We start from the raw sequence: 19,914 nt of genomic DNA on the forward strand, positions 1-19,914 counted from the left end.
CAACAGAAAGCGCTCTTAAAAGGGTAGAGTGACAACAACCTGGCAAGGAAGTCGGAAAAAAGATAAACACACTAGCTTTTGCAGATGATGTGACATTATTGGCAGAGGGCGCAAATTGGTTGAAAATTCATGCAGAGACTTCTACCTCGAGGGAAGCGACCGCTGGGATGGCGTTACTAGCGTAAAGGATCATGCTCCATATGGAAGCGCCGATGAATTGCTTCCTTACTTCAATACTGATATTCCCAGCTGTTTAGACTTTTTGAGGAATGTCCTCTTCTCTTGGGCTATTGCCGTACAATGCCTTTGTTGTTTGCATCGATTTTCAGTTTATCTGTAATAATTATTTTCCATTATTAATAGAATTTTTGTCAGGCCTCTCTCTGTCTCTACTACGACAGCTATATCATCGGCAAATCGTAGCATGCTAATTGTCATTTCACGCGCGTTCTCTTTTATGCAATCATATCTTCCCTTATTCAGTCGCGTTGTTTTACGGCCGCAGCCACCACTACTGCGACGTATAAATACAGAGCAATAAAGCCATAATGCGCCATTTTAAATTTCTCATGTCATAAGGCTGGTTGTGGTGAGATTGACTCACCGGTACAGCCCTTTTAAACGCGCCTTCGGCGCGGTCAACTGATGATGATCCATGGATTTCATTCAGCAACCGATTATTTTGCTCGGAAATAATCTTATGCTAATCGATTGTCACACGAATATTAGTCTCTATAGTTTATGGGGCACCTTAGCTGAGGTATTTATAAAGTCAGGCGATAAAAAATACTTTCTATAGAATACCTCGAACTCATCTCGCTGGCTAATTACAGTGACAGAGAGTAGGGTCAACAGTGCATGTATTGCGAATTAATCGTCTCCTCTTCATCAGACGATGATAACGTAATCGCCTCCGCCTCACAAATCGGTTACTCTTTTCCTTCTTCGGAATAAGGCAAACTTCCTGTTCCCATAACGGCGTCTCCGCATATACGAATTGAAGCCAATTCCGAAGCGCCTCATCATCTATTGTGTTGAAGTTCAAAACAAAAGTGATTAAACCAGTAAATCTTATTAAACGTCCTGCCTCACATTTAACAGGGGCTGTAAATTCTTTACCTTCCATTAACCTTTTTAACATTGACGAGACATGAAATTTATAATCAAATTCTTCAAACAGAATTACCTTATGAAAAGTTGGACCAAGTCCCTGATAGGCAAATTTACCACCATCAGGACAACCAATGTACGGAGCGAGGGAACGAGGAGGGGAACGCACCTGTAACACAACCAATATATGGAGCGGGCGCTGCTTAAGTAAGATGTCGAGATTCATATAATCTTACCTGCGTATTACTCCTTATTGTCGTAATATATCAACTGTATACAATTAAATGAGTTAGCTCATTGGTAGGCTACTTCGTCGTGCGATGTTTCGGCACAGATGACGTCATCGGGGCTTTAGCAGTGGCTTGGGGGAGGGGAGAAAGAGAAATTTAAGCCGTGAATCTTAGAATGAGGCAACAGGGAACAAAAATAACAAGGATACAATATAGAACGGAGAATTAAACTCAGAAAAGATATCGATGCGACCAAGAATCAATTTAAATCTATTCCATTACAATGACCGCGGTAGTTCGCTGTTATTTATGCAGAAAAATGTTGGATGACGCCTAGTCCACGCATTTTTTTTTCAACAAACGTCTCAAAGCTGTGAAGCTTATTTTTTGTAAAAATTAATTCACAATATTTTCTATACGCCGGTCTTAAATCTTTTCTGCTGAATAACAGAATCTGCGCCTTTTGTCCTCTTATTACACCTATGCATCAGATCTCTGCTCAATAGGACTACGCTTACGAGAAGGTGGTGAGCGGTGTCAGGGAACCTTTCCTTTGTTTTGCATAATACTTGTACGATTGTGTAAGCCTTCAATATAATAATGACCTCACTTATCCACGAGGATCGCGATGCGGTTGAAAAGGGGGGAGGTTGAAAGTCGGAGGAAAAGTGCTCGCCGTATAATTGCAGCGCCCCGGAAACGGGGGAATGGGTCGGATGTTATGAAACTCATGTGCCTTCTTCAGGATGTGGTCAGAGTGGCCCCCCTTTCCTCTTCTCCGAAATCCTTTCTTTGCTCGGATCGCAGGAAGTGCCCATTCAGACCCAAGCAAGAGGCCAGGCGCCGCTCTCCTAATCTTCTATTGAGTCTGTACGCGGCGTTCGCATCTTGAGTCGCCGAGATTAAAACCTGCGGATCCAGTGCATTCCAAAGAAAATCATGGGTGAGTTAACAATGAGCGGTAATTGTGGGAATGAATTTTAATTCTTGTCTCCTCTAAGAGCGAAATTTCAACAAAAGTGCCAGGATTTTCTTATCACATCTCTTTCCTCCTGCCTATGAAACTGCCTTTTCTTGGAATTGACGCTAATTTCCGGCTTTCTATCTTAATCTCTTTTCCTTTTCTAAATTAATTATTTAATTCATTTTTAATTTGATGCCGACATTTTACTAGAAGAATGCTGTTGGTCTCCATAGTTTTTCATTGAGATATGTGTGTGAAATTTTGTTTCATTGCCAGTATTCTGTTGCTTCTCGTTAAATGAGTTTACGATTTAACGGGTAACCTAAAAAAATAATTATTGACAATATCTGGATTTGATTCCTTTATATTCTAACTTAAAGCCTTTTTGATGTCATGAGTCAATGTTCTCCATTACATGGGATGCATTTTTATAGTCTGGGTCATTGATTGAAGGAATTTTCTTTGAGTTTTGCTATACGGAAAAAGGACTTATCGATTTTTTTTCGTGTTTTTCAGTCTTATAAGTTGAGTTTAATTTTTCCGGAAATGTGTTTCAGTTTTTTTGTCTAAATTTGGCTGGTTTATAAATTATTAACTCATAAAATAATGAGTTTTAGTACTTCCTATAATTATGACTGAAATAAACGTTATCCCAGGGTATCAAAAAATATAATCGCTATTTAATTTGGGATGCGAATATAATTATTTCGTGGGCTTGGATAGCGGATACCTAGATACATAATATGCCGCCAAAAATAATTGAATGCATTATTGTTGTAATGCGTAGTATTTTATGATAAAAACGATTTAGGTAAATTTTCATGCAGTTTTGCACGTGGTATTTTGGAAGGATTAGTTAGGACGAATCCTTCAAACTTAATGTTTTTACATACTATGTGAAAATCTCTCTTATCTGGATTTGTATGCGAGGTGTGTCAGGAAAATAACGGGAATATCAGATTTTTTAAATATTTTTGTTCGTCTGCATTAATATTGTCATCTTAAAAATAGCACTCATTGAATATTATGGTGCAGTTGCCCCAAGACTTCTTTCAATCCTCAGAACATTTGTCAAACTCGATATTTGGGATAGGCATTAGCTCTATCAGCGATATCTTTTAATTTTTTATATGCTCATAAAACGACGGCCCGTTACGGTTGTCTTTATTTTTGGAAAAAGGAAAAAGTCGCACGGAGCCATATCTGACAAATATGGAGGTTGGGCGATCGTTAAAGTATTTGTTTTGACCAAAACTTCGCGAACATGCAATCAAATGTGAGCGGGATATGACGGAGCTCATAAACACATGTCTAACTTTAGCGGCTGTTACACACAAAGTAAATAATGAATGCAGATGAAAATTTTATCGCAAGTCTGGGACATGTAGGTATGCCAACATAATAAAAAATAGAAAATCGGACTCTCCCAAGTCAAGAGAAATACAAAAAAATAGTTCCCGTTATTTTCAGAGCACACATAAGCCCAATATGATTTGAAACTCTCCGCTTAGTGGAAATATTCTTTGATTAAAGGTTCAGGTAAATAGTACCCGCTATAATTTCAGAGAATGACTTCTATTGAGCACTCATTTTAGAAAATTACTTTCACTAATTCACAAATTGCGGAGCAAATGAACCACAGTTAATGAAAGAAAATATGTCTAGGCATTTTTATGCTTATTGAGACCTATAAATTCAATCATGAGAGTGATGAATGATTTTTCTCCTTGCTTAAAACTTGATTCGAGTTATTTATAAGATATCGAAATGTTCTCCATGGAATGGGTGTCTTCTTTCGGTAGTCACTTATGTATAATAATATTTTTCACTGCCTTATTTCCGAGTAATATTTATTCCCATTACTTAGGTTATCTCGTAACGCCATGACAATGTATATTTTATTCAATTTTTTCATTGTCCATAATGTCCACTACTGACGATTTACTTAAGTTCGGACCTTTTTAACTGCAAATGAAACTCCAATTGCTTCACTATTCCTATAAGCATTAACTTTCTCCTCTATGTTTTCAGGTTGTAACGCCGTTTTGTTGCTAACTGTGGCCGTGGTACTACTCTCTGAAGTCGTTATTGGGCAACAGCCAAGTGGTAAGATTTTGAGAGGAATGCAATTTACTATTGAAAAATGGACAAACTAATTTAATTATTGACTCAACTTTCTATGCGATGGACCCTTGAATTAAGTAAGAGAATACGGTTTCTTTAAATTTCTCCATTAAATAGTACCAAACAAGGTTCATTTAGGGGGGGGGGGCACGTAGCGTTGATCTTCCGTCGCATGGCAATTTATATGACCTATACTCCAAGAATTTTTGTTCATTAATTAAAAGAGGTCAAGACAAGAGAAATGTGAAAATCTAATTTATTTACCTGGTATTGGTGGAAAATCTTAGACATAAAATTAATTGAGAAGTCAGCTTCACCATTAGACATGTTATCTCTGTTTAAATTGTTCATAAGATAGGTCTTGGCCAGTGGTAAAATTTTATTGAAAATTATTGCCGTAAATTATATAAATATGACTATTTTTGTAGCGTGATTTTATATATCGCAGTTATTACAGTTTCACATATTATTTTTTAAATTAGAGTCATTTGAACTGTAGTTATCATAACTGAGGTGCCTCTTTCGATTACCTAATCTATGCGATATTCACAAAGGCTCCTTTTATGACTGAGATACTGTGCTGTGATATTCAATTTTAAATATGAAAGATCGTGCCTTTTGGGGAGTTTTTGTCGTCACCCCAAGTGCTGGTCCGTTATTTTTCAATGGGGATTTCAGTTGTAATTTTAGTATGCGTTGAATGAAAGAACGTGATCCGGTGGTTTGAGCCCAGGCAGCGGGACATGCGCTTCCTCACTGATAAGCATGCGAGGGACGCAGGGTAGGCAACTCATGCCCCCTGCCCTGGTTCACCACATTTCCTGGCAATTAAGGAAATACCTGAACATGTCACTCAATTTTCATGATATGAGGGAGCCAAACATAGTGGATAGAGCGTTGGGCTATCAATCGATGGATTCCAGGTTCAAATTTGGTTGATGACTTTTGATATAACCAAAAATACTGTAATATTCTTTCTTCTCATTGTATTAACTATTAGATTTGAACGTAAGAGGTTTGCGTACTGTTTTGAATAATTCTCCTTGCCCTCCATGTTCACTTTTATCTTAAATAACAAGACTGTCCAAGGATTTGCTGATATAAGCCGTGCAGTTGTGGTGCATGACTTTCCATGCCTAATTTAGCTGAGATAACATTGATTAGTATGATGTTTAGATGTGCGTACATAATGCAGATTAAGGCTTTTGTGCAATAATTTAAATTCTTAGTTGAATACAATTGAATCAATTTACCATAGAGGGATTACCAACACTCCATTGTTACACTCATATCCTCGTAATTGCAATGACATTTGGTGGCAGCTTAAGCCTGAATCACACGATCATTTTTTTTCGTCGCGAAAGTGATCACTATCGCGATCACTGCGCAAAATGATCGTCGCCGGCAATTGTTTTTCGCGATCGCGATGAGGATTCTCATCGCTATTTTTCATCACTCGTCCGGTCGCTTTTTCCGTCGCTAAAACCGTCACTAAAACCCCATATCAGCCAATCGGAACGCATTCCCCTATGGAGCGATTGCGGCGCAACGTTTTACAATTGTGGGAACGACATAAATAAACAAACTCGCTATATAATTTCGTGATGTGGGTACTATGACAACGAGCTGTGATATTGGAAATGATGCGAAAAGCGACGGCGGGAGTGACCGTGTGATTCAGAAAAATGATCACAAGAGCGATTGCTTTTCGCGACGGGAAAAGTGATCACTTTCGCGACGACAAAAAATGATCGTGTGATTCAGGCTTTATTCTCCCCAGAGAATTCGCTCAGTTCTCTTGCATTTACTGCCAACCCAACCGCTATTCACATGAAAATCCATGAAATGCAGATTAAGGCTTTTGTGCAATAATTTAAATTCTTAGTTGAATACAATTGAAACAATTTACCATAGAGGGAGTACGCATTATTCTTTTTCTGCTCGCATATGAATGTTTGAATGAAAGTTTAAATGGTTCAACATCCCTTTTTCCTAGTGATTCGCCTCAGAGCTATTGAGGAACACAATTTTCTCCACTAAACGCAGCAACAGCATCGACCATAAATTACTCCGACGCTCACGTCCAGAGTCGCATTTTGCCGCCGATCGGTGGCTGCAAGAAATAAAATTTTTTTTAACATTGGTAAAAAATATATCCTCAAAATCCTCTCTCGCTGCAGGACTGTCGGACTTCGGGATTGATTGTCGCTCCTCTACACCCTCATTGAGAGGCCTCCTGGGTTTTTACCATTGCGAATTTTTCGCGATCTTATCGTTTCTTACAGTTTTTTGTTAGCCCTTAAACTGCAGGAACGTTTTCATACGTTTTGTACTCTTATTGCGGAAAAACGTTTTTAAACGTTTGACCACTGCTCTACTACCTTCTTCAGTTTCTCAAAATTTTTATTGCTACTCGGGTAAAGCCAGAGTGCTCTTTCCCTATTTGCATGGATCACCGGCGTGGCTTAACTTTCCCCGGCCATCCCAGAAAAACAAAACGTTTAAAAACTTTCCCTCAGTCTAAGGGTTAAATGTGGTGGTAAGGTTTAAACACTATCCAAACTCGTATCGCAAAAAATCGTAAATGAATCCGCAAATACAAAAAAAAAATCTCGTAAAAAATTGCAAAATTATGTGAAGCCGCGAACATTTTTATTAGCAAAAATCAAGGATCCCCACTCATTGGCGAATTTATGGCTGTTCCGGCCGCTCTAGACTTTTGGTTGCTTGATGAAATTCTCTCTTGGGGTCAACACCATTCCATCTTCTCACGTGGAAACCTCTTTACGACGTCAATGTTTCATTTTCAGAAAAGCCCGGCTCCTGCCCGCCAAGTCCGGGAATCGGAATCTGTGCATTTACCTGTAGCAGTGATTTCCAGTGCTTGGGTTCGCAGAAGTGCTGCAGCACCGGATGCGGGGGGACATCTTGTATGGCGCCAGTATCTAGGCTTATCGGTGCTCCATCGGGTGAGTTGTCAATGTCTTCGCATGAGTTTTTAATTGAATTTGTTTCGGTGTCGAAGATTTGTGGCAATCTTGTAACCTACATTTTGTGGCAAGGATACTCATTGTAAATTGTTCCTGACGATGCATGCTTACCCTAGTAAACCTCAATTAAGATTACAGTGTGTAGTAAACATGGTATTTTGGCCCACCTCTCCAGGTGGAAATGTATTCTCAGCTCAAGTGAGAGGTTTCTTGGAACTAAAACTAATGAATCCATAGCTGTTACAGATGTTGCGTTCTCCAAAGTCATAATTTTCCTGATCTGTTGCCTGTTAGGTTTTTAATTATTTCTGCTGCCCCGTGTAAAAACCTTCGCTCTTCACCAAGGATTGTTCTCCTAATTTTGAATCATATTTAACTATACTCTTAAGTTTAGTAGACCGATCCGTTCCACAATCTGCACACTAGCATGAAAGAGTCTGCTATCCAAATTTTAAAAATTAAAACGTAACCGTTTATTTCCGCCTCTTTGCAAGTTACTGTCCGCATATCTTCTTTATAACCCTAATCTTTTACACATTGATGTTACGAATGAAATGCGTTTATGCCATTGAGGACATTTGGAAATTATGAATGTAGTGAGAGCGGCATCGGTTGAAGTAAATTGATCTACTTGGGCTACCTATTATTCACACAAAAGAGTCGCCAAACAATGTACACAAAATAAAACATAATAAGAAATGAAATGTGAGTGCATTTTGACACATCAGCACAATGCAAGCATCAAAAGCGATTTTTAAAAAGGTATTTACAGTAGTCAAATTGACTAGTTTCATCATTGCGTTCAACCTTTGCACACTGAACTTATGACGACACACCTTGGCTAAATATTCGCAATCTAAGTGATAAATCCGAAATAAATATATTAATTTATAAACAAAAGATATGTAAGACTTATGTAAAAGCCGGGGAACTAAATATGCTTACGTAATTTAGGCGAAGTCGGTGTTGTGATTTTCGTTTTGCGATGTTGGTACCAGTGAGTAACCAGAGCACACGGTGCGCCGGCGGCCATCATGCCATTTTCAGGCAGATTTTCGTAAATACCTTTCTTATTTTATCACGTACTTATACTTCTCTGTACATATTGAGATCTATCACAAAAGTTTGCTTCTAATGAGCACCGTCTCAACAACATATTGTAACAAATAGAATCGCCATCTCGAAAAAACGATGTTTTTCCCATTAGGGCCCAAGTTAAATTACCCTAATTTTACCGTTAAATATCCCAAAAAACGGCACATGTGAATTCCTTTTTCTTTGGATCATTGATAGTGCGCCGTAAGCGAAAATGTGATCAAATTCTTGTTACTTTTACCGATGCGCTCTAACTACCTTTTGAATTACAAACATCTGTTCTCGTCCTGTGCCATAATATTTATTTAAGTATAAATGCACTAAAGTAAGGATGAATTATTTATAAGTGTTGGAGCTTTGCTGAAGACGTGCGAAGATGACGTAATATCTGGCTCTCTTCCTGGCTGAGGGCTAATTGTAAGCCATAGTCTAAAGCCTGTTCCAAAACGTGATGAACGCTTGAAGTTGACGTCAGTTAAAAACCTTCGAAACGTGATTTTCAATTATTTTCTTTGGTGCACTATTGATACTATTATTTTTACAATTACAGTGAAGAAGGGAAGCTGTCCCGCTGAACCAAAAGGGCCATGGATCTGCTCGCACATGTGCTCTGCGGACGCTGACTGCAGGGGACGATTTAAGTGCTGCAAGAACCGTTGTGGGGCCCTCACCTGCCAGAAACCAGAGTAATTTCGCCAGAGACCTGGTCTCTCGATCAAAGAAAGAAAGCAGGTTGTAGGTGTCAAAGAATCTCTTCCTCGGTCATGGAGTCTTGATTCTTCCGAAGACCATTGAAGAAGTGTTGATATTTCGAGTGATTGTTCTCCACAGCGCAATGCTTTGAAACTTTCGAACCCATCGCAGTTTTTTTTTGTTTTAACGCTGATATTTCGGTGCTTCATTCTTATTTTGAACTCTATTTTATCATATGCTCATCATTAAATAGTGTCGATGACTTGTCAAATAAAGAGTATGGGCATTTAATGCTTTGAATTTTTACCTGTCAGCGATACTGTTCGCTTGTACATTTACCATGGACATGGTGTGTATCAAATTTCAGCGTGTTTAAGATTTTATCCCAAGTCTCCGAAAAGACCGCTACATCATTGATATTTGGTTCTGAACATTTTTCCAAATCTTGGTGCACTTCTATCACATGTCAGCAGAAATAATGTGGATAATTTTGCAATCCATAGGCCATTCTTAATGGTCTAAAGGTAGCTCGGGTTAAAAATTCAGCGTATCTATTGGGTCTATCAGTCATTGGAATATGCCGGATTCCCTTCTTTTTGGTGGCTTGTTTTTTAATATTCATTCAAATTATTATGAATTTCTTTTCATTGATATAAACTTTGATCTTCAAGCTTGCCATTCTGAACGAAGCTGTTTGAAATATATTTCCGAGCAGGACTCAAATTTGTCAACCAAAATATCTGCAGGTAAGTTGAATTTCAATTACCGATTGTATAATTAGCCGTCAAATACCATTGAGTTTTCTCTTATTGAGCATAGGGAGCATAGGGATGTTTATCACTACCTAAAAATTGTTACGACGAATATTAAATTAGGAATGTAGTTTTTAAATCATTTAAACTTATTGGTCGTTCTTATTTTGGTTGGCCATTTGAAGTATCGCTGTGGTTTAACCGTTGTATTAACAATGAAACTAAAAAAAAGAAATGGCTGTATCTTTGGGTCGATAGTATGCAGTCGGCAAGTTTACTTTTGTTGAGAGTTTGATCGGGAAAATATGATGTCTACCCGGGCGTAGGTAAATGTGCTCATCAGGAATTTTATCCGTCATTTCACAAAGTAATTCTTTTTTGAAGAGTTTGATTCTAAACTTCATATTTGGGGAAGTTTAAGCGATTGTCAGAGGGCAAATAATTTCATACTCCAGTTAAGTGTGAAGCTGGTCGTGTTGTCAAATTTTCAGGTTTAATTATATTAGTATCCAGTTTCAATTCCATCAATGATGAGGCGCTTCGCAACCGCCTATTATTCGTAGAGGCTTCACGACGTCGCAATATTGTGAGGCGGAGGTTTGTATACCCCGAAAGAAGGAGAACATATTTCAAGAAGAATACTTTACATCGAAGTTTGTTTCGCTTCCGTCGGATGAGTAAGCCTCGTCTCAGTAAATGTGTAATTCGAAATATTTCCCCAAGAAGGTTACGCACTTCAAGCACGTCGGTAATGATTATATTCCTGATAACTTCCATAATTAATTGGCCGGAGATACTTGGGGCACTTCGTTCAGACGGTTTTATTAGGATAAGTCGCTTATTGAACCCATTGAATTCTATAAAGGGCTTTGTAAAAATTATTCAAAATTTATGAGTTAGAAAAATTACAGTTTCTACATAACATTTAAGTTGCTCCGTGGAAGAGTTCGATTTTTATGGAAAGGGCTCATATTCTCAGTATACAGAATTATGCTCATGCGTTGGCCGCCGGCATGAGGATTCCTATTCCTTATCCGTCTGTTTATTTATCTCTTACGGAGAAAGATGAAAAGGCTGTTTTTACCTAATTTGTATCGTGTGATTACACGATGAAGGACCCTCTAGATGGGACCTTGCCTGTTGGGCACATAATAGTACATAACTGTAAAGTCCAGGCACTTAAAGATAGGCAGATTTGGATGGAATATTCGTTGATTCTTGAATTATTGAAGGAGAAGCAGTTGGTGAAACAAACCTTAATAAATCAACTCCCGAAACCCTTGAGAAGAACGACGAATTTCTTCACAGAACCGATCCAGCAGGTGCCACTAATTCCACAAACTTTCCTCTTTCGGATATTACTCCATGGTCTTATAAGCAAATGAAAATGGCTGTATTTTCAGGATTACCAGTATTTTCCAACTCTAATACGACGGTGACTGTCCAGTATCTCTACATTTCTCTATATTCCCTTCACACCTCCCCCCGGTATCTGCCCCCCATTTTACAAACCCCGCTACTTAGAATAACATCTTGCGTACGGATGCTAGTTATTTATTTGTAAACTTGTTATTATTTATTCCAGCTTTAACAGCTAATTTATAAATAAACTGGTGAATTGAATCTCACAACACCTGCATGTGTGTGCACGTCTGTGTCCAAGTGCTGCATATTGCAAGCTAGTGAGCACTAGTCCCCAGCCATGCGCAATTGCTTTAGTGCACAAGGGATTACGTAGATGTATATCGGAAGATTGGAAAATAATTCTTGTAAACTGAATATTCTTGTAAACTGAATAATATAAAATAAGCAAAGGAACAAAAGGTTTTGGGTACATCCAAATAATTAGTTCCAGGCTTCTTGATGGACAATTTTATTAGCTCTTTGACAGATTGAGAGAACACCCAAATAAGTTCTTTCATTATTTTAGAATGAGCATAGAAATTTTTTATCGACTGCTGGTTACCCTCTGACCTTGAATAAGTTACCAAAATACATCATTACGACCGGTTGTACCACCTCAAGAAAGGTTGGCGGTGACTCGAGGGTACAGAAATTTTTAAATAAAAACATAATAAATAGTTTAAGTATTTTATCGCCGAAGAAATGGAAATACAACGTATTTATTGATTTTTAATGGTAGTTTCAGAAGTAAACTAATTAATCTAAGTTCAAAATTAAGGACACGTCCGACGTGTTTTCCCATCCATCTTGAGTACTGATTGCAGCTGGTGACAAAAGCTCTTCAAATTGCCCTCTTGGTGCAAATGTTGAAAAATACCGAGATGTTGTTGCCTGAGAAGTGGCCTGCTCTAATACATGCAGGGTCTGAACTTCCTTTTGGTTCCCTGATTGTCGGACTTGCCTTATAAAGTTCATGATTTTTTTCCGTGCATAACATTTTTGGTCGTCATTAAATCTTTTGAAAGCTGGAAGCGGTGATAATAGAAAATACTTGTTTTCGTTAATGTCTTTTCCTTCGTCCCTCTCCTCTTTAAGAATTTGCAGTAAAGACTCTTCGTAACTTCTACTTTTAGATTGTTTTCGACTATTTGACGTCGAACTAGGTTTAGGAGTGCAGTCGGCTTTAGACGAAGACTCTACGTCAATATCTTCACTTGCGCTTTCATTTAAATCAATGTTATTCTGTTCGAGACTGCTGGATGGTTTTCTGCATTCAACCGAGTCCCTCAGAAATAATGACTGCTCAAAATACAGATATTTACGCCTCTTTGCTGCCGATTCTGACGGCTGATTTTTTTGGGCATCATATTCCCTTTTGAAGAAGGTTCTTAAGTTCTTCATTTTTTTTGCAACTCCTGACCTGGAAATAAGAGATATACAAACTTCACTTTTTTCCATTTATTCATTCATTAGACCGATTCAACGTTAGCCTCAGCGCACTAAATTCTATTATTAAACGTGTAAATAATTTTATTTTGGGTATGGCTCCAATCGTATTGACGGAGCCTACGAATGAAGAAAAAAAATGCCACCATGCGTCGTTTTTTAGAGGGAAAGGATTCCCTGACGAAATTGGTAATGAGTTCTAATATTAAGTACTAAATGCTTTTACATGCTCCATCAATGAGAACAGCATTAAAATTTTCATTCAATACACAGGTTTAATAGATGGAACACATTTCCGAATAGATAAGCCGGTGGAAGATCCTGAATCTTACATAAACAGTACTTTTCTGTACAGTCTCAGGCCATTGTTAATGAAAAGGGCAAATTCATCGATGCTTTTGTTGGTTATCCTGGGTCTGTACATGACGCCACACTCTTTAAGATTAGCTCCATATATCCAGAGCTTCCTAATTATTGCCAAGGTTTGTTTCCCTGGAAATTTTGATTCAATACTAATCTTACCTGCTGCATGGGCTTTTCCTGTTATCATATTGCATTACTTTTTCTTTGCATTATGGTTGCTTGGAAATATGATTTCAAAATCCTACTAAAATCCTTGTATCTTTCAGGTCAGGGTTATTTACTGGGAGATAGTGAATATCCATGCTCCGAATATATGATAACACCGTATAGGGATAATGGCCATCTCACAAGAGCCCAAAGACATTTTGATTTCGTCCATAGTAGTGTGCGAATAACTGTGGAGCATGCATTTGGATGGTTGAAGCAGAGGTTCCGGCAACTCTGCCATCTCAAAGGGAGGGAACATGGTGGAGCTGGTCAAGACCATCCATGCATGCTTCATCTTGCACAATATTGCAGATGTTGATGATTTAGATGGTTTTGACGATTCTCTGCCAGGGGATCATCCAGATAGGGGTGCAGAAGCCCTTCAGGACATGCGAGATGCAGATGAAGTTGTGGATTTTTTGGGAGACCCAATTGATGCTGAGGGGGGAAAAATTCTTCGGGATGAAATTTGAAGACGATTGGCAATGAGAGGGGCTAATGTTTAGATAGTAATTCCAGCTGGATTGATTTGGATCAACAAGAAGTATTTGTCTCAGCTCCATACATAGTGGGGAAGGCCTGGAATCACCCCTATAGGTTTCGATCCTATCGTGATATTCATCATGAAATGGCACAGGCAGAGAGAAATACAATGAAAGGAAGCAACACCATTAACTTTCTTTATTAAGTAGCGGCTGGAGCAAAAGTACTTGCTTATTTAGCGGCTGATTTTTCTCTGCCCTAAGAGCAATTGCTCTCTCTTTGAGCTCATTGCTCTTTTTTTATTTCTGTGAGCATTAAAACGTCTCTCTTTCTTTGCTCCTCTGTCTGCCTGGTGAACTCTTTGAGAGGATTCAGAGCCATTGCAATCTTCCCATCTCGTTTCTTGATAGGTACTTCTTTTGGCCGCCTTGCACCTTGGGTATTACTTCTTGCGCGCTGTGCCCTTCTGAAGTTGATGGGATCCACATTATCAGTATTCGTAATTACAACACTACATAAAAAAGTATATGTTCAGAAGTTATTATTTCCCTCAACGTTTAACCTTCCATTAATGGAAATGTTTACCAAATACTGACTTTGGTGGAGACACCGTGGTGCTAGCTATTAGGCCATGACGACCTGACAACACCTTTGGAATAATGTTATGTTTCTTTCCAAACATCTGTGTGATTTCTCTTTGGAAAAAAATTGCATAGTTTCATTTGTTTAAGCTGCAATAGAGAGTAATTGAAGGATCTAAGGATCACAGCAGAAAAAATTACTTACGTTTCATAGATAAGGACCCTTCGTCCTCGACCTTTTATATTTGTGGACACATATATTTTATAAGCCCTTTCTAGGAACTTATACTTGCTGCTCACTTGTAGAGCAGTGACAGTATATCCATGGGATTTCATATCAGAGACTGTTGCCTCAAATAACTTCTTCTGGATAAAACATTTAGCAGCTTTATTTTTATTAATGAAATAGGATTTTAAAAAGTTTTGTAGCAGCTTCATCTCACACAAACTGATCTTGCTGGTTGGTAGGTGGTTGAACCGTGGCATCAGGGTTTAGGCGGAGGACAAGTTTAATCTCTTGATTCCCCAGATGGCACATGATAAAATCCTTGCTCCTATCTATTGTGTTTGCCATGATTTTAATCACAGAGGAACCTTCTAGTACATGGAAGTATATGGTGGAAAATAATGAAAAAAATAAGGCCTCAACCCTTTACCGGGAAAAGATAAAAGTTAATGTACATTCATGATTTCTACAGGGATAGCCAAGAGTGGGTGTATAATTTTTTCCTGGAGGAGGGGGGAAACATTGGGTCTGACAGGCAAATGGTCTCCTCATATTTGAAATTTTAAAAACAACGTACAAAATTACTGTACCAAATATTCTCTTCATTTTACTATGAAAGTCATTAATATGTGATTAAATAATTGTGGCTCATTAATACACAAAACAAAATGAACGTAATGCTATCCGTATTAAAAATCTTGTCTTTTAAAAGTTTTAAGCGTCTGAGGGGGGGCGTGTCCTCGTTCTCCTCCCCTAAATCCGCCTATGGGGATAGCAATGCATTATAATAGAGATGACAGTTAGTGCAATGTTTCCATATGGAAATTTAAAACTCATTAATCATAGGTAGTAATTGTAACTGAAAATCACTGATACATCATTTCCAATATATTAACTTCCATAATGAAAGACATCATTCCATCCTCGTTGATGAGGAACTCATCACGCCCATCTAAAATAGGAATTACTGTCATTTTAGCAAGCCTTGTTGAATACGCTGAAAACTAACTAGGAAAAGTTGTTATCGCTATAGCGATTGGAGAAACTACTCTTAAATTAAGGGGAAAAATATCGAACGCGGAACGATTGTTATAACTGCCGTCTTACCAAGGCAATCGAGGAATTGATATTGGTTTGTGAATTTATAAGGATTCGTGACCATTGCAATTGGGACTAAAAATTTTGCTACTCTCGTTCGAATTTTTCGGGGACACGAAGTGGTCCGTAATGGAATTCCTAAGTGTAATCACCAATGGCAATTTGGTCATTTGGAAGGCATTGTCCGAATATTTTTGCATCTGGCATTTCCTACGTACCTACTTAACATATGCATGAAAGAATATTTGTGGCTGCCTCATTCCACAAATTTGTCCAAGTTGGTTAAATGGCCTCAGGGTTGTTATATAACATAAGCTTTAACCCTATATATATTACCAAGAATTATTACCTCTATATTACTCTTTGCCCCTATCTAGAATTTGAGATAGTATTTTCATCTTCGTAAAGGACCGTCTATTTCATGGAAATCATGTTAGAAAATAATGAAAAACTCGTTCAATACTGCAGAAAGATTAATTAACATTCATGAATCGAACTAACGGGATATCAATGCATTTCATTGAAAAGGTTGATGGTGTGAAAGACGTCATGCTATTCGAAGTCATTGGCAAAAAATCATTTTTATGAATCACAGTATCAACCACCATAACGAAAAATACCACTCCATCCTCATCAAAGAGGAATTCATCATGATTGTCCAAAATTAGTTCTAGCGATTCGATCGATGGATTGTTCTTCCTTATAGGATAATCCTCTAAAATCGCTGGCACTTTAATCGCTTTGCCTGGTTTCGCTATTTAGTTGGGCCCTCTCCGCTTCTATAGCGTTGAGGTGTTTTTCCCCGTCCCATCCCTTCCGAACCTATCCTACCCCAGAGGCGTCGGCGGACTCCTATCGCAGAGGCGCCTCTCTCCTTTTCCTTCCTCTCCAGCCCCTCCCCGGGTAATCGGGCGTATAATTCTTGGTTCCCGGCCTCGGTGTGATGTATCCCTGAAGGGCTCCCCTTGAGCCCTTAATCCATATGCTCGATCCTGCGCAGCGATTTTATCGTTGGATTATTCTCTCTCATAGGATAATCCTCTAAAATCGCTGGCACTTTAATCGCTTTGTCTGGTTTCGCTATTTAGTTGGGCCCTTTTCCCTTCTATAGCGTTAAGGTATTTTTCCCCGTCCCATCCCTTCCTTCCCTATCCTACCCCAGAGGCGTCGACGGAATCCTATCGCGGCGGCGCCTCTTTCCTTTTTCCCTCCTCTCCGCCCCCTCCCCGGGTGATCGGGCGTATAAGTCTCTGACTTGGTTACCGGCCCTGGTTTGTTTGTATCCTAGAAGGGTTTCCCTTGAGCCCTCATTCTCTCTGTCCAAAATTGGTATAGCTGTCATTTTAACAACACTACATGGATCCATTTACGATGTTGCATGATGATACTGTTTCATTCATAAGAAAAGAATATACGTACGGTACGAATTGCTATTGGATTGGCATCAATCCCTCTCGGGAGTTATAGTAAAAGTATAGTCGACGACGGGAACCAATATTTAAAAAAATTGTTTATTGATGGGTTACTATGTTAAAACTAAGGTATTTTTCAAATAATTATACATATTTGCTACGTTTAATGAGAAACATCCATTTCATTTGACTATATGTTATAAGTTCGCATTCGTTTACTATTTAACCACTAAAAAAATTATTATTATTAATATTTCACCCAGTCAGATGTGTTTTCAGATATCAGATGTTTTATTTCCGGAGGAGTAACGTAAAGTAAAGTGAAATGCCTTCCAATTTCTGTAATGGCCATTTGTTTTCCGCCGGGTTTCGTCTGCTATTTCCCATGATTCCTGAAGTTGCACCATTTGCTCCACCTCCGAAGCTGGTGCAAGAGATGCTGATAAAAGTTGCACCTTTTGAACATACACCCGCGACGCGAACAGCGTTCGTCACTTGCAACTTCCGCGACGACCATCCCTTTTGCACAGATATAGCCAGCAGGACTCTCAGACTGGCTCTCCTCATCACTGAGGTGTAGCTTTCCCAATAATCTATCCCATTGATTTGATCCCTGAGCTACTAATCTGGCTTTGTATCTCTGAATATTACAATTCTTACATAGTTTTAGACTAAAAACCCATTTTGACCCAATAGCTTTGGTTTCTTAACCATTTTCCACATCTTTCTTTCAAATTGTTAATCTCATCTCTCATTGCAGAAATCCACTTTTCCCTATCATCTCTACGTAGTGCTTCCCCTACCGTCAGAGGTTCTGGGAATAAACTACCTAGTAGCTCTGTGTCCCCACACGCACAATTAGCCTCACAACATTAACATCTCTTTGACTTTCTCTCTCTTAGGGATCTGCGCAATTGTTTGGTCTTTGAATAATCTAGATCCTCCTCAACACTAATTATATCACTTGGAGTTGTTGGATCCCTTAGGTTAAGAGCAATATCCTGACAACTTTCTATTATTTTTTCAATAGGCATTTCAGTGTCACTATCGAAATTATTCTCACTATCTTCGGACTCACTTATGCTAAATCTCTGTATTGGGATCTTCCCCTCAATACAAGCACTTCAGTCCTTGGGCGATTCACCTACTTCACAAACCTCCGGCACATGAGTGAGATGGCCAAACCTCTGGTGCCATACAACTGAAGTTTCCAGGGCTATTCCACCTGCATCTTTTGTTGTCCCATAAGGATCCAAAATGCAATCGATATTCTTCCCCAGTACTATATATTTGTTACACACAATATGACGTAAATCTTTTCCAAGTCCAAGAGCCTTAAATATTTCTATATTTTCCTTCAAAACAGTAATGTAGCCGTCGTTTTTGTATTTCTATTTTTGTACAAAACGAGGTCGAGATAAGAAGAAAAAATTAATTTCTATTTCCATTACGTCAAACACTTCTCTCATTTATGGCTCTGCCTTCCTCACGTTCATCGGGTGTCATCAATTCTGGCTTAATTTTCTTCGTCCGATACAGTTTTCTTTTCGCCATCAACTCCTTCACTTCCTCATTCCTTTCATGCTCTCTCGCTAAATGTACTCGTTTTTCTTCTAAAAACAATTTATTTTTATTACTTCCAGCAGTACATGGTCTTCCTTTTGCTCTAAGGACAAAGGTAATCCCTCATACATTTCCTTTAGTAGCTCCCTGAGCACAAAAGCTACGTGAGCTTTTTCTGGTACAATGTGGCCCCTCGATTTAATTTCGAAAACAACTGCTGAACTTAAGATAAATAATAATCTTTCATGGGCACGTCATCCGACTTATTTATTGTTGCCAGCTCTTCTATGAACGCTACTAGGTGAAGCCAAGAAAAGTTACAGTAAATAGTTTTAAATACTTCCCATGCTTCACCAGCCCGCGTGCAAGTTTTTAATTCCGTCAAGCACTGGTCATCAACATGTCCATTTACAAAGTTCAGGGCCTCTACATTGCGATTTATCTGAGTGTTAGTCCAATCTTCAATTTCGTCTAGATATTCAGGTTAAAATGTCCTCCATAATCTTCTTTTCTGCAGCATCAATCGTATTATAGGCGACCAAGTGCCGTAATTATCGTTGCCCAGGGGCTGAATCCTCATTTTTTCAGATCCCATGGTCGCCTATTGGGTACAAAAATAAAGCAATACTGGTTTGGACAAAAAATATATACTCGTCCTGCGCGGAAAATACTCTTTGTCGTCAGGAACACTCGTCGGCGGCAGGACTAATCGTCGGCAGTAACACTCGCCGCCGTCACACAGTGGGGCCAAACCCCACTTTAGACGGACAAAAGTCAAAAACTTTTACTAATAACCTAAAATATTCATATATATGTTTTAGAGACCGCTGTAATGAAATCCAATATTAATTTTTCAATATTTTCCATTTTTTTAATTTTTTTTTTCAATTTTATTACTTTTAGAATTTTAAAAGTAACTTGATTAGTGGAAAAAACAGATTATATACAAAAATTTGAAATAATAAAAATAAAAAAGTTCATGTCAATAATTTTAGTGGTCAAAAAAATCTGATATAAATTTTTCAAAATTATTTTGGCAATATCCTTGAAAAAACCTTCATGCTTAATAAAGATTTGCTCTTACGCTTGCATGTACCATTTTCCAATACGGAAAGAAAGAAAATACTGGACTAGGTAGTTTTAACTTTCAAAAATAAAATACAATAGATTATG

General features: G+C 38.4%; 1 protein-coding gene across 1 annotated transcript; it reads left to right on the forward strand.

The window, feature by feature from the left end:
• Positions 1-2,143: 2,143 nt before the first annotated feature.
• On the forward strand, positions 2,144-9,497 carry LOC124156445 (WAP four-disulfide core domain protein 2-like). Its single transcript, XM_046531002.1, has 4 exons — positions 2,144-2,283; positions 4,336-4,410; positions 7,239-7,397; positions 9,064-9,497. The coding sequence occupies exons 1-4, from the start codon at positions 2,280-2,282 to the stop codon at positions 9,201-9,203; spliced, it is 378 nt and encodes a 125-aa protein (XP_046386958.1). The 5' UTR covers positions 2,144-2,279; the 3' UTR covers positions 9,204-9,497.
• Positions 9,498-19,914: the final 10,417 nt, after the last annotated feature.

This window comes from Ischnura elegans, chromosome 3 (genome assembly GCF_921293095.1).
Source record: "Ischnura elegans chromosome 3, ioIscEleg1.1, whole genome shotgun sequence".
NCBI lineage: Eukaryota > Metazoa > Arthropoda > Insecta > Odonata > Coenagrionidae > Ischnura > Ischnura elegans.

Bases quoted from the DNA above. Each gene is read 5' to 3' on its own strand.
- LOC124156445 (XM_046531002.1), top strand. The intron at 4,411-7,238 runs GTAAGATTTTGA...TTTCATTTTCAG, and splicing joins TATTGGGCAACAGCCAAGTG to AAAAGCCCGGCTCCTGCCCG. The intron at 7,398-9,063 runs GTGAGTTGTCAA...TTACAATTACAG, and splicing joins GCTTATCGGTGCTCCATCGG to TGAAGAAGGGAAGCTGTCCC.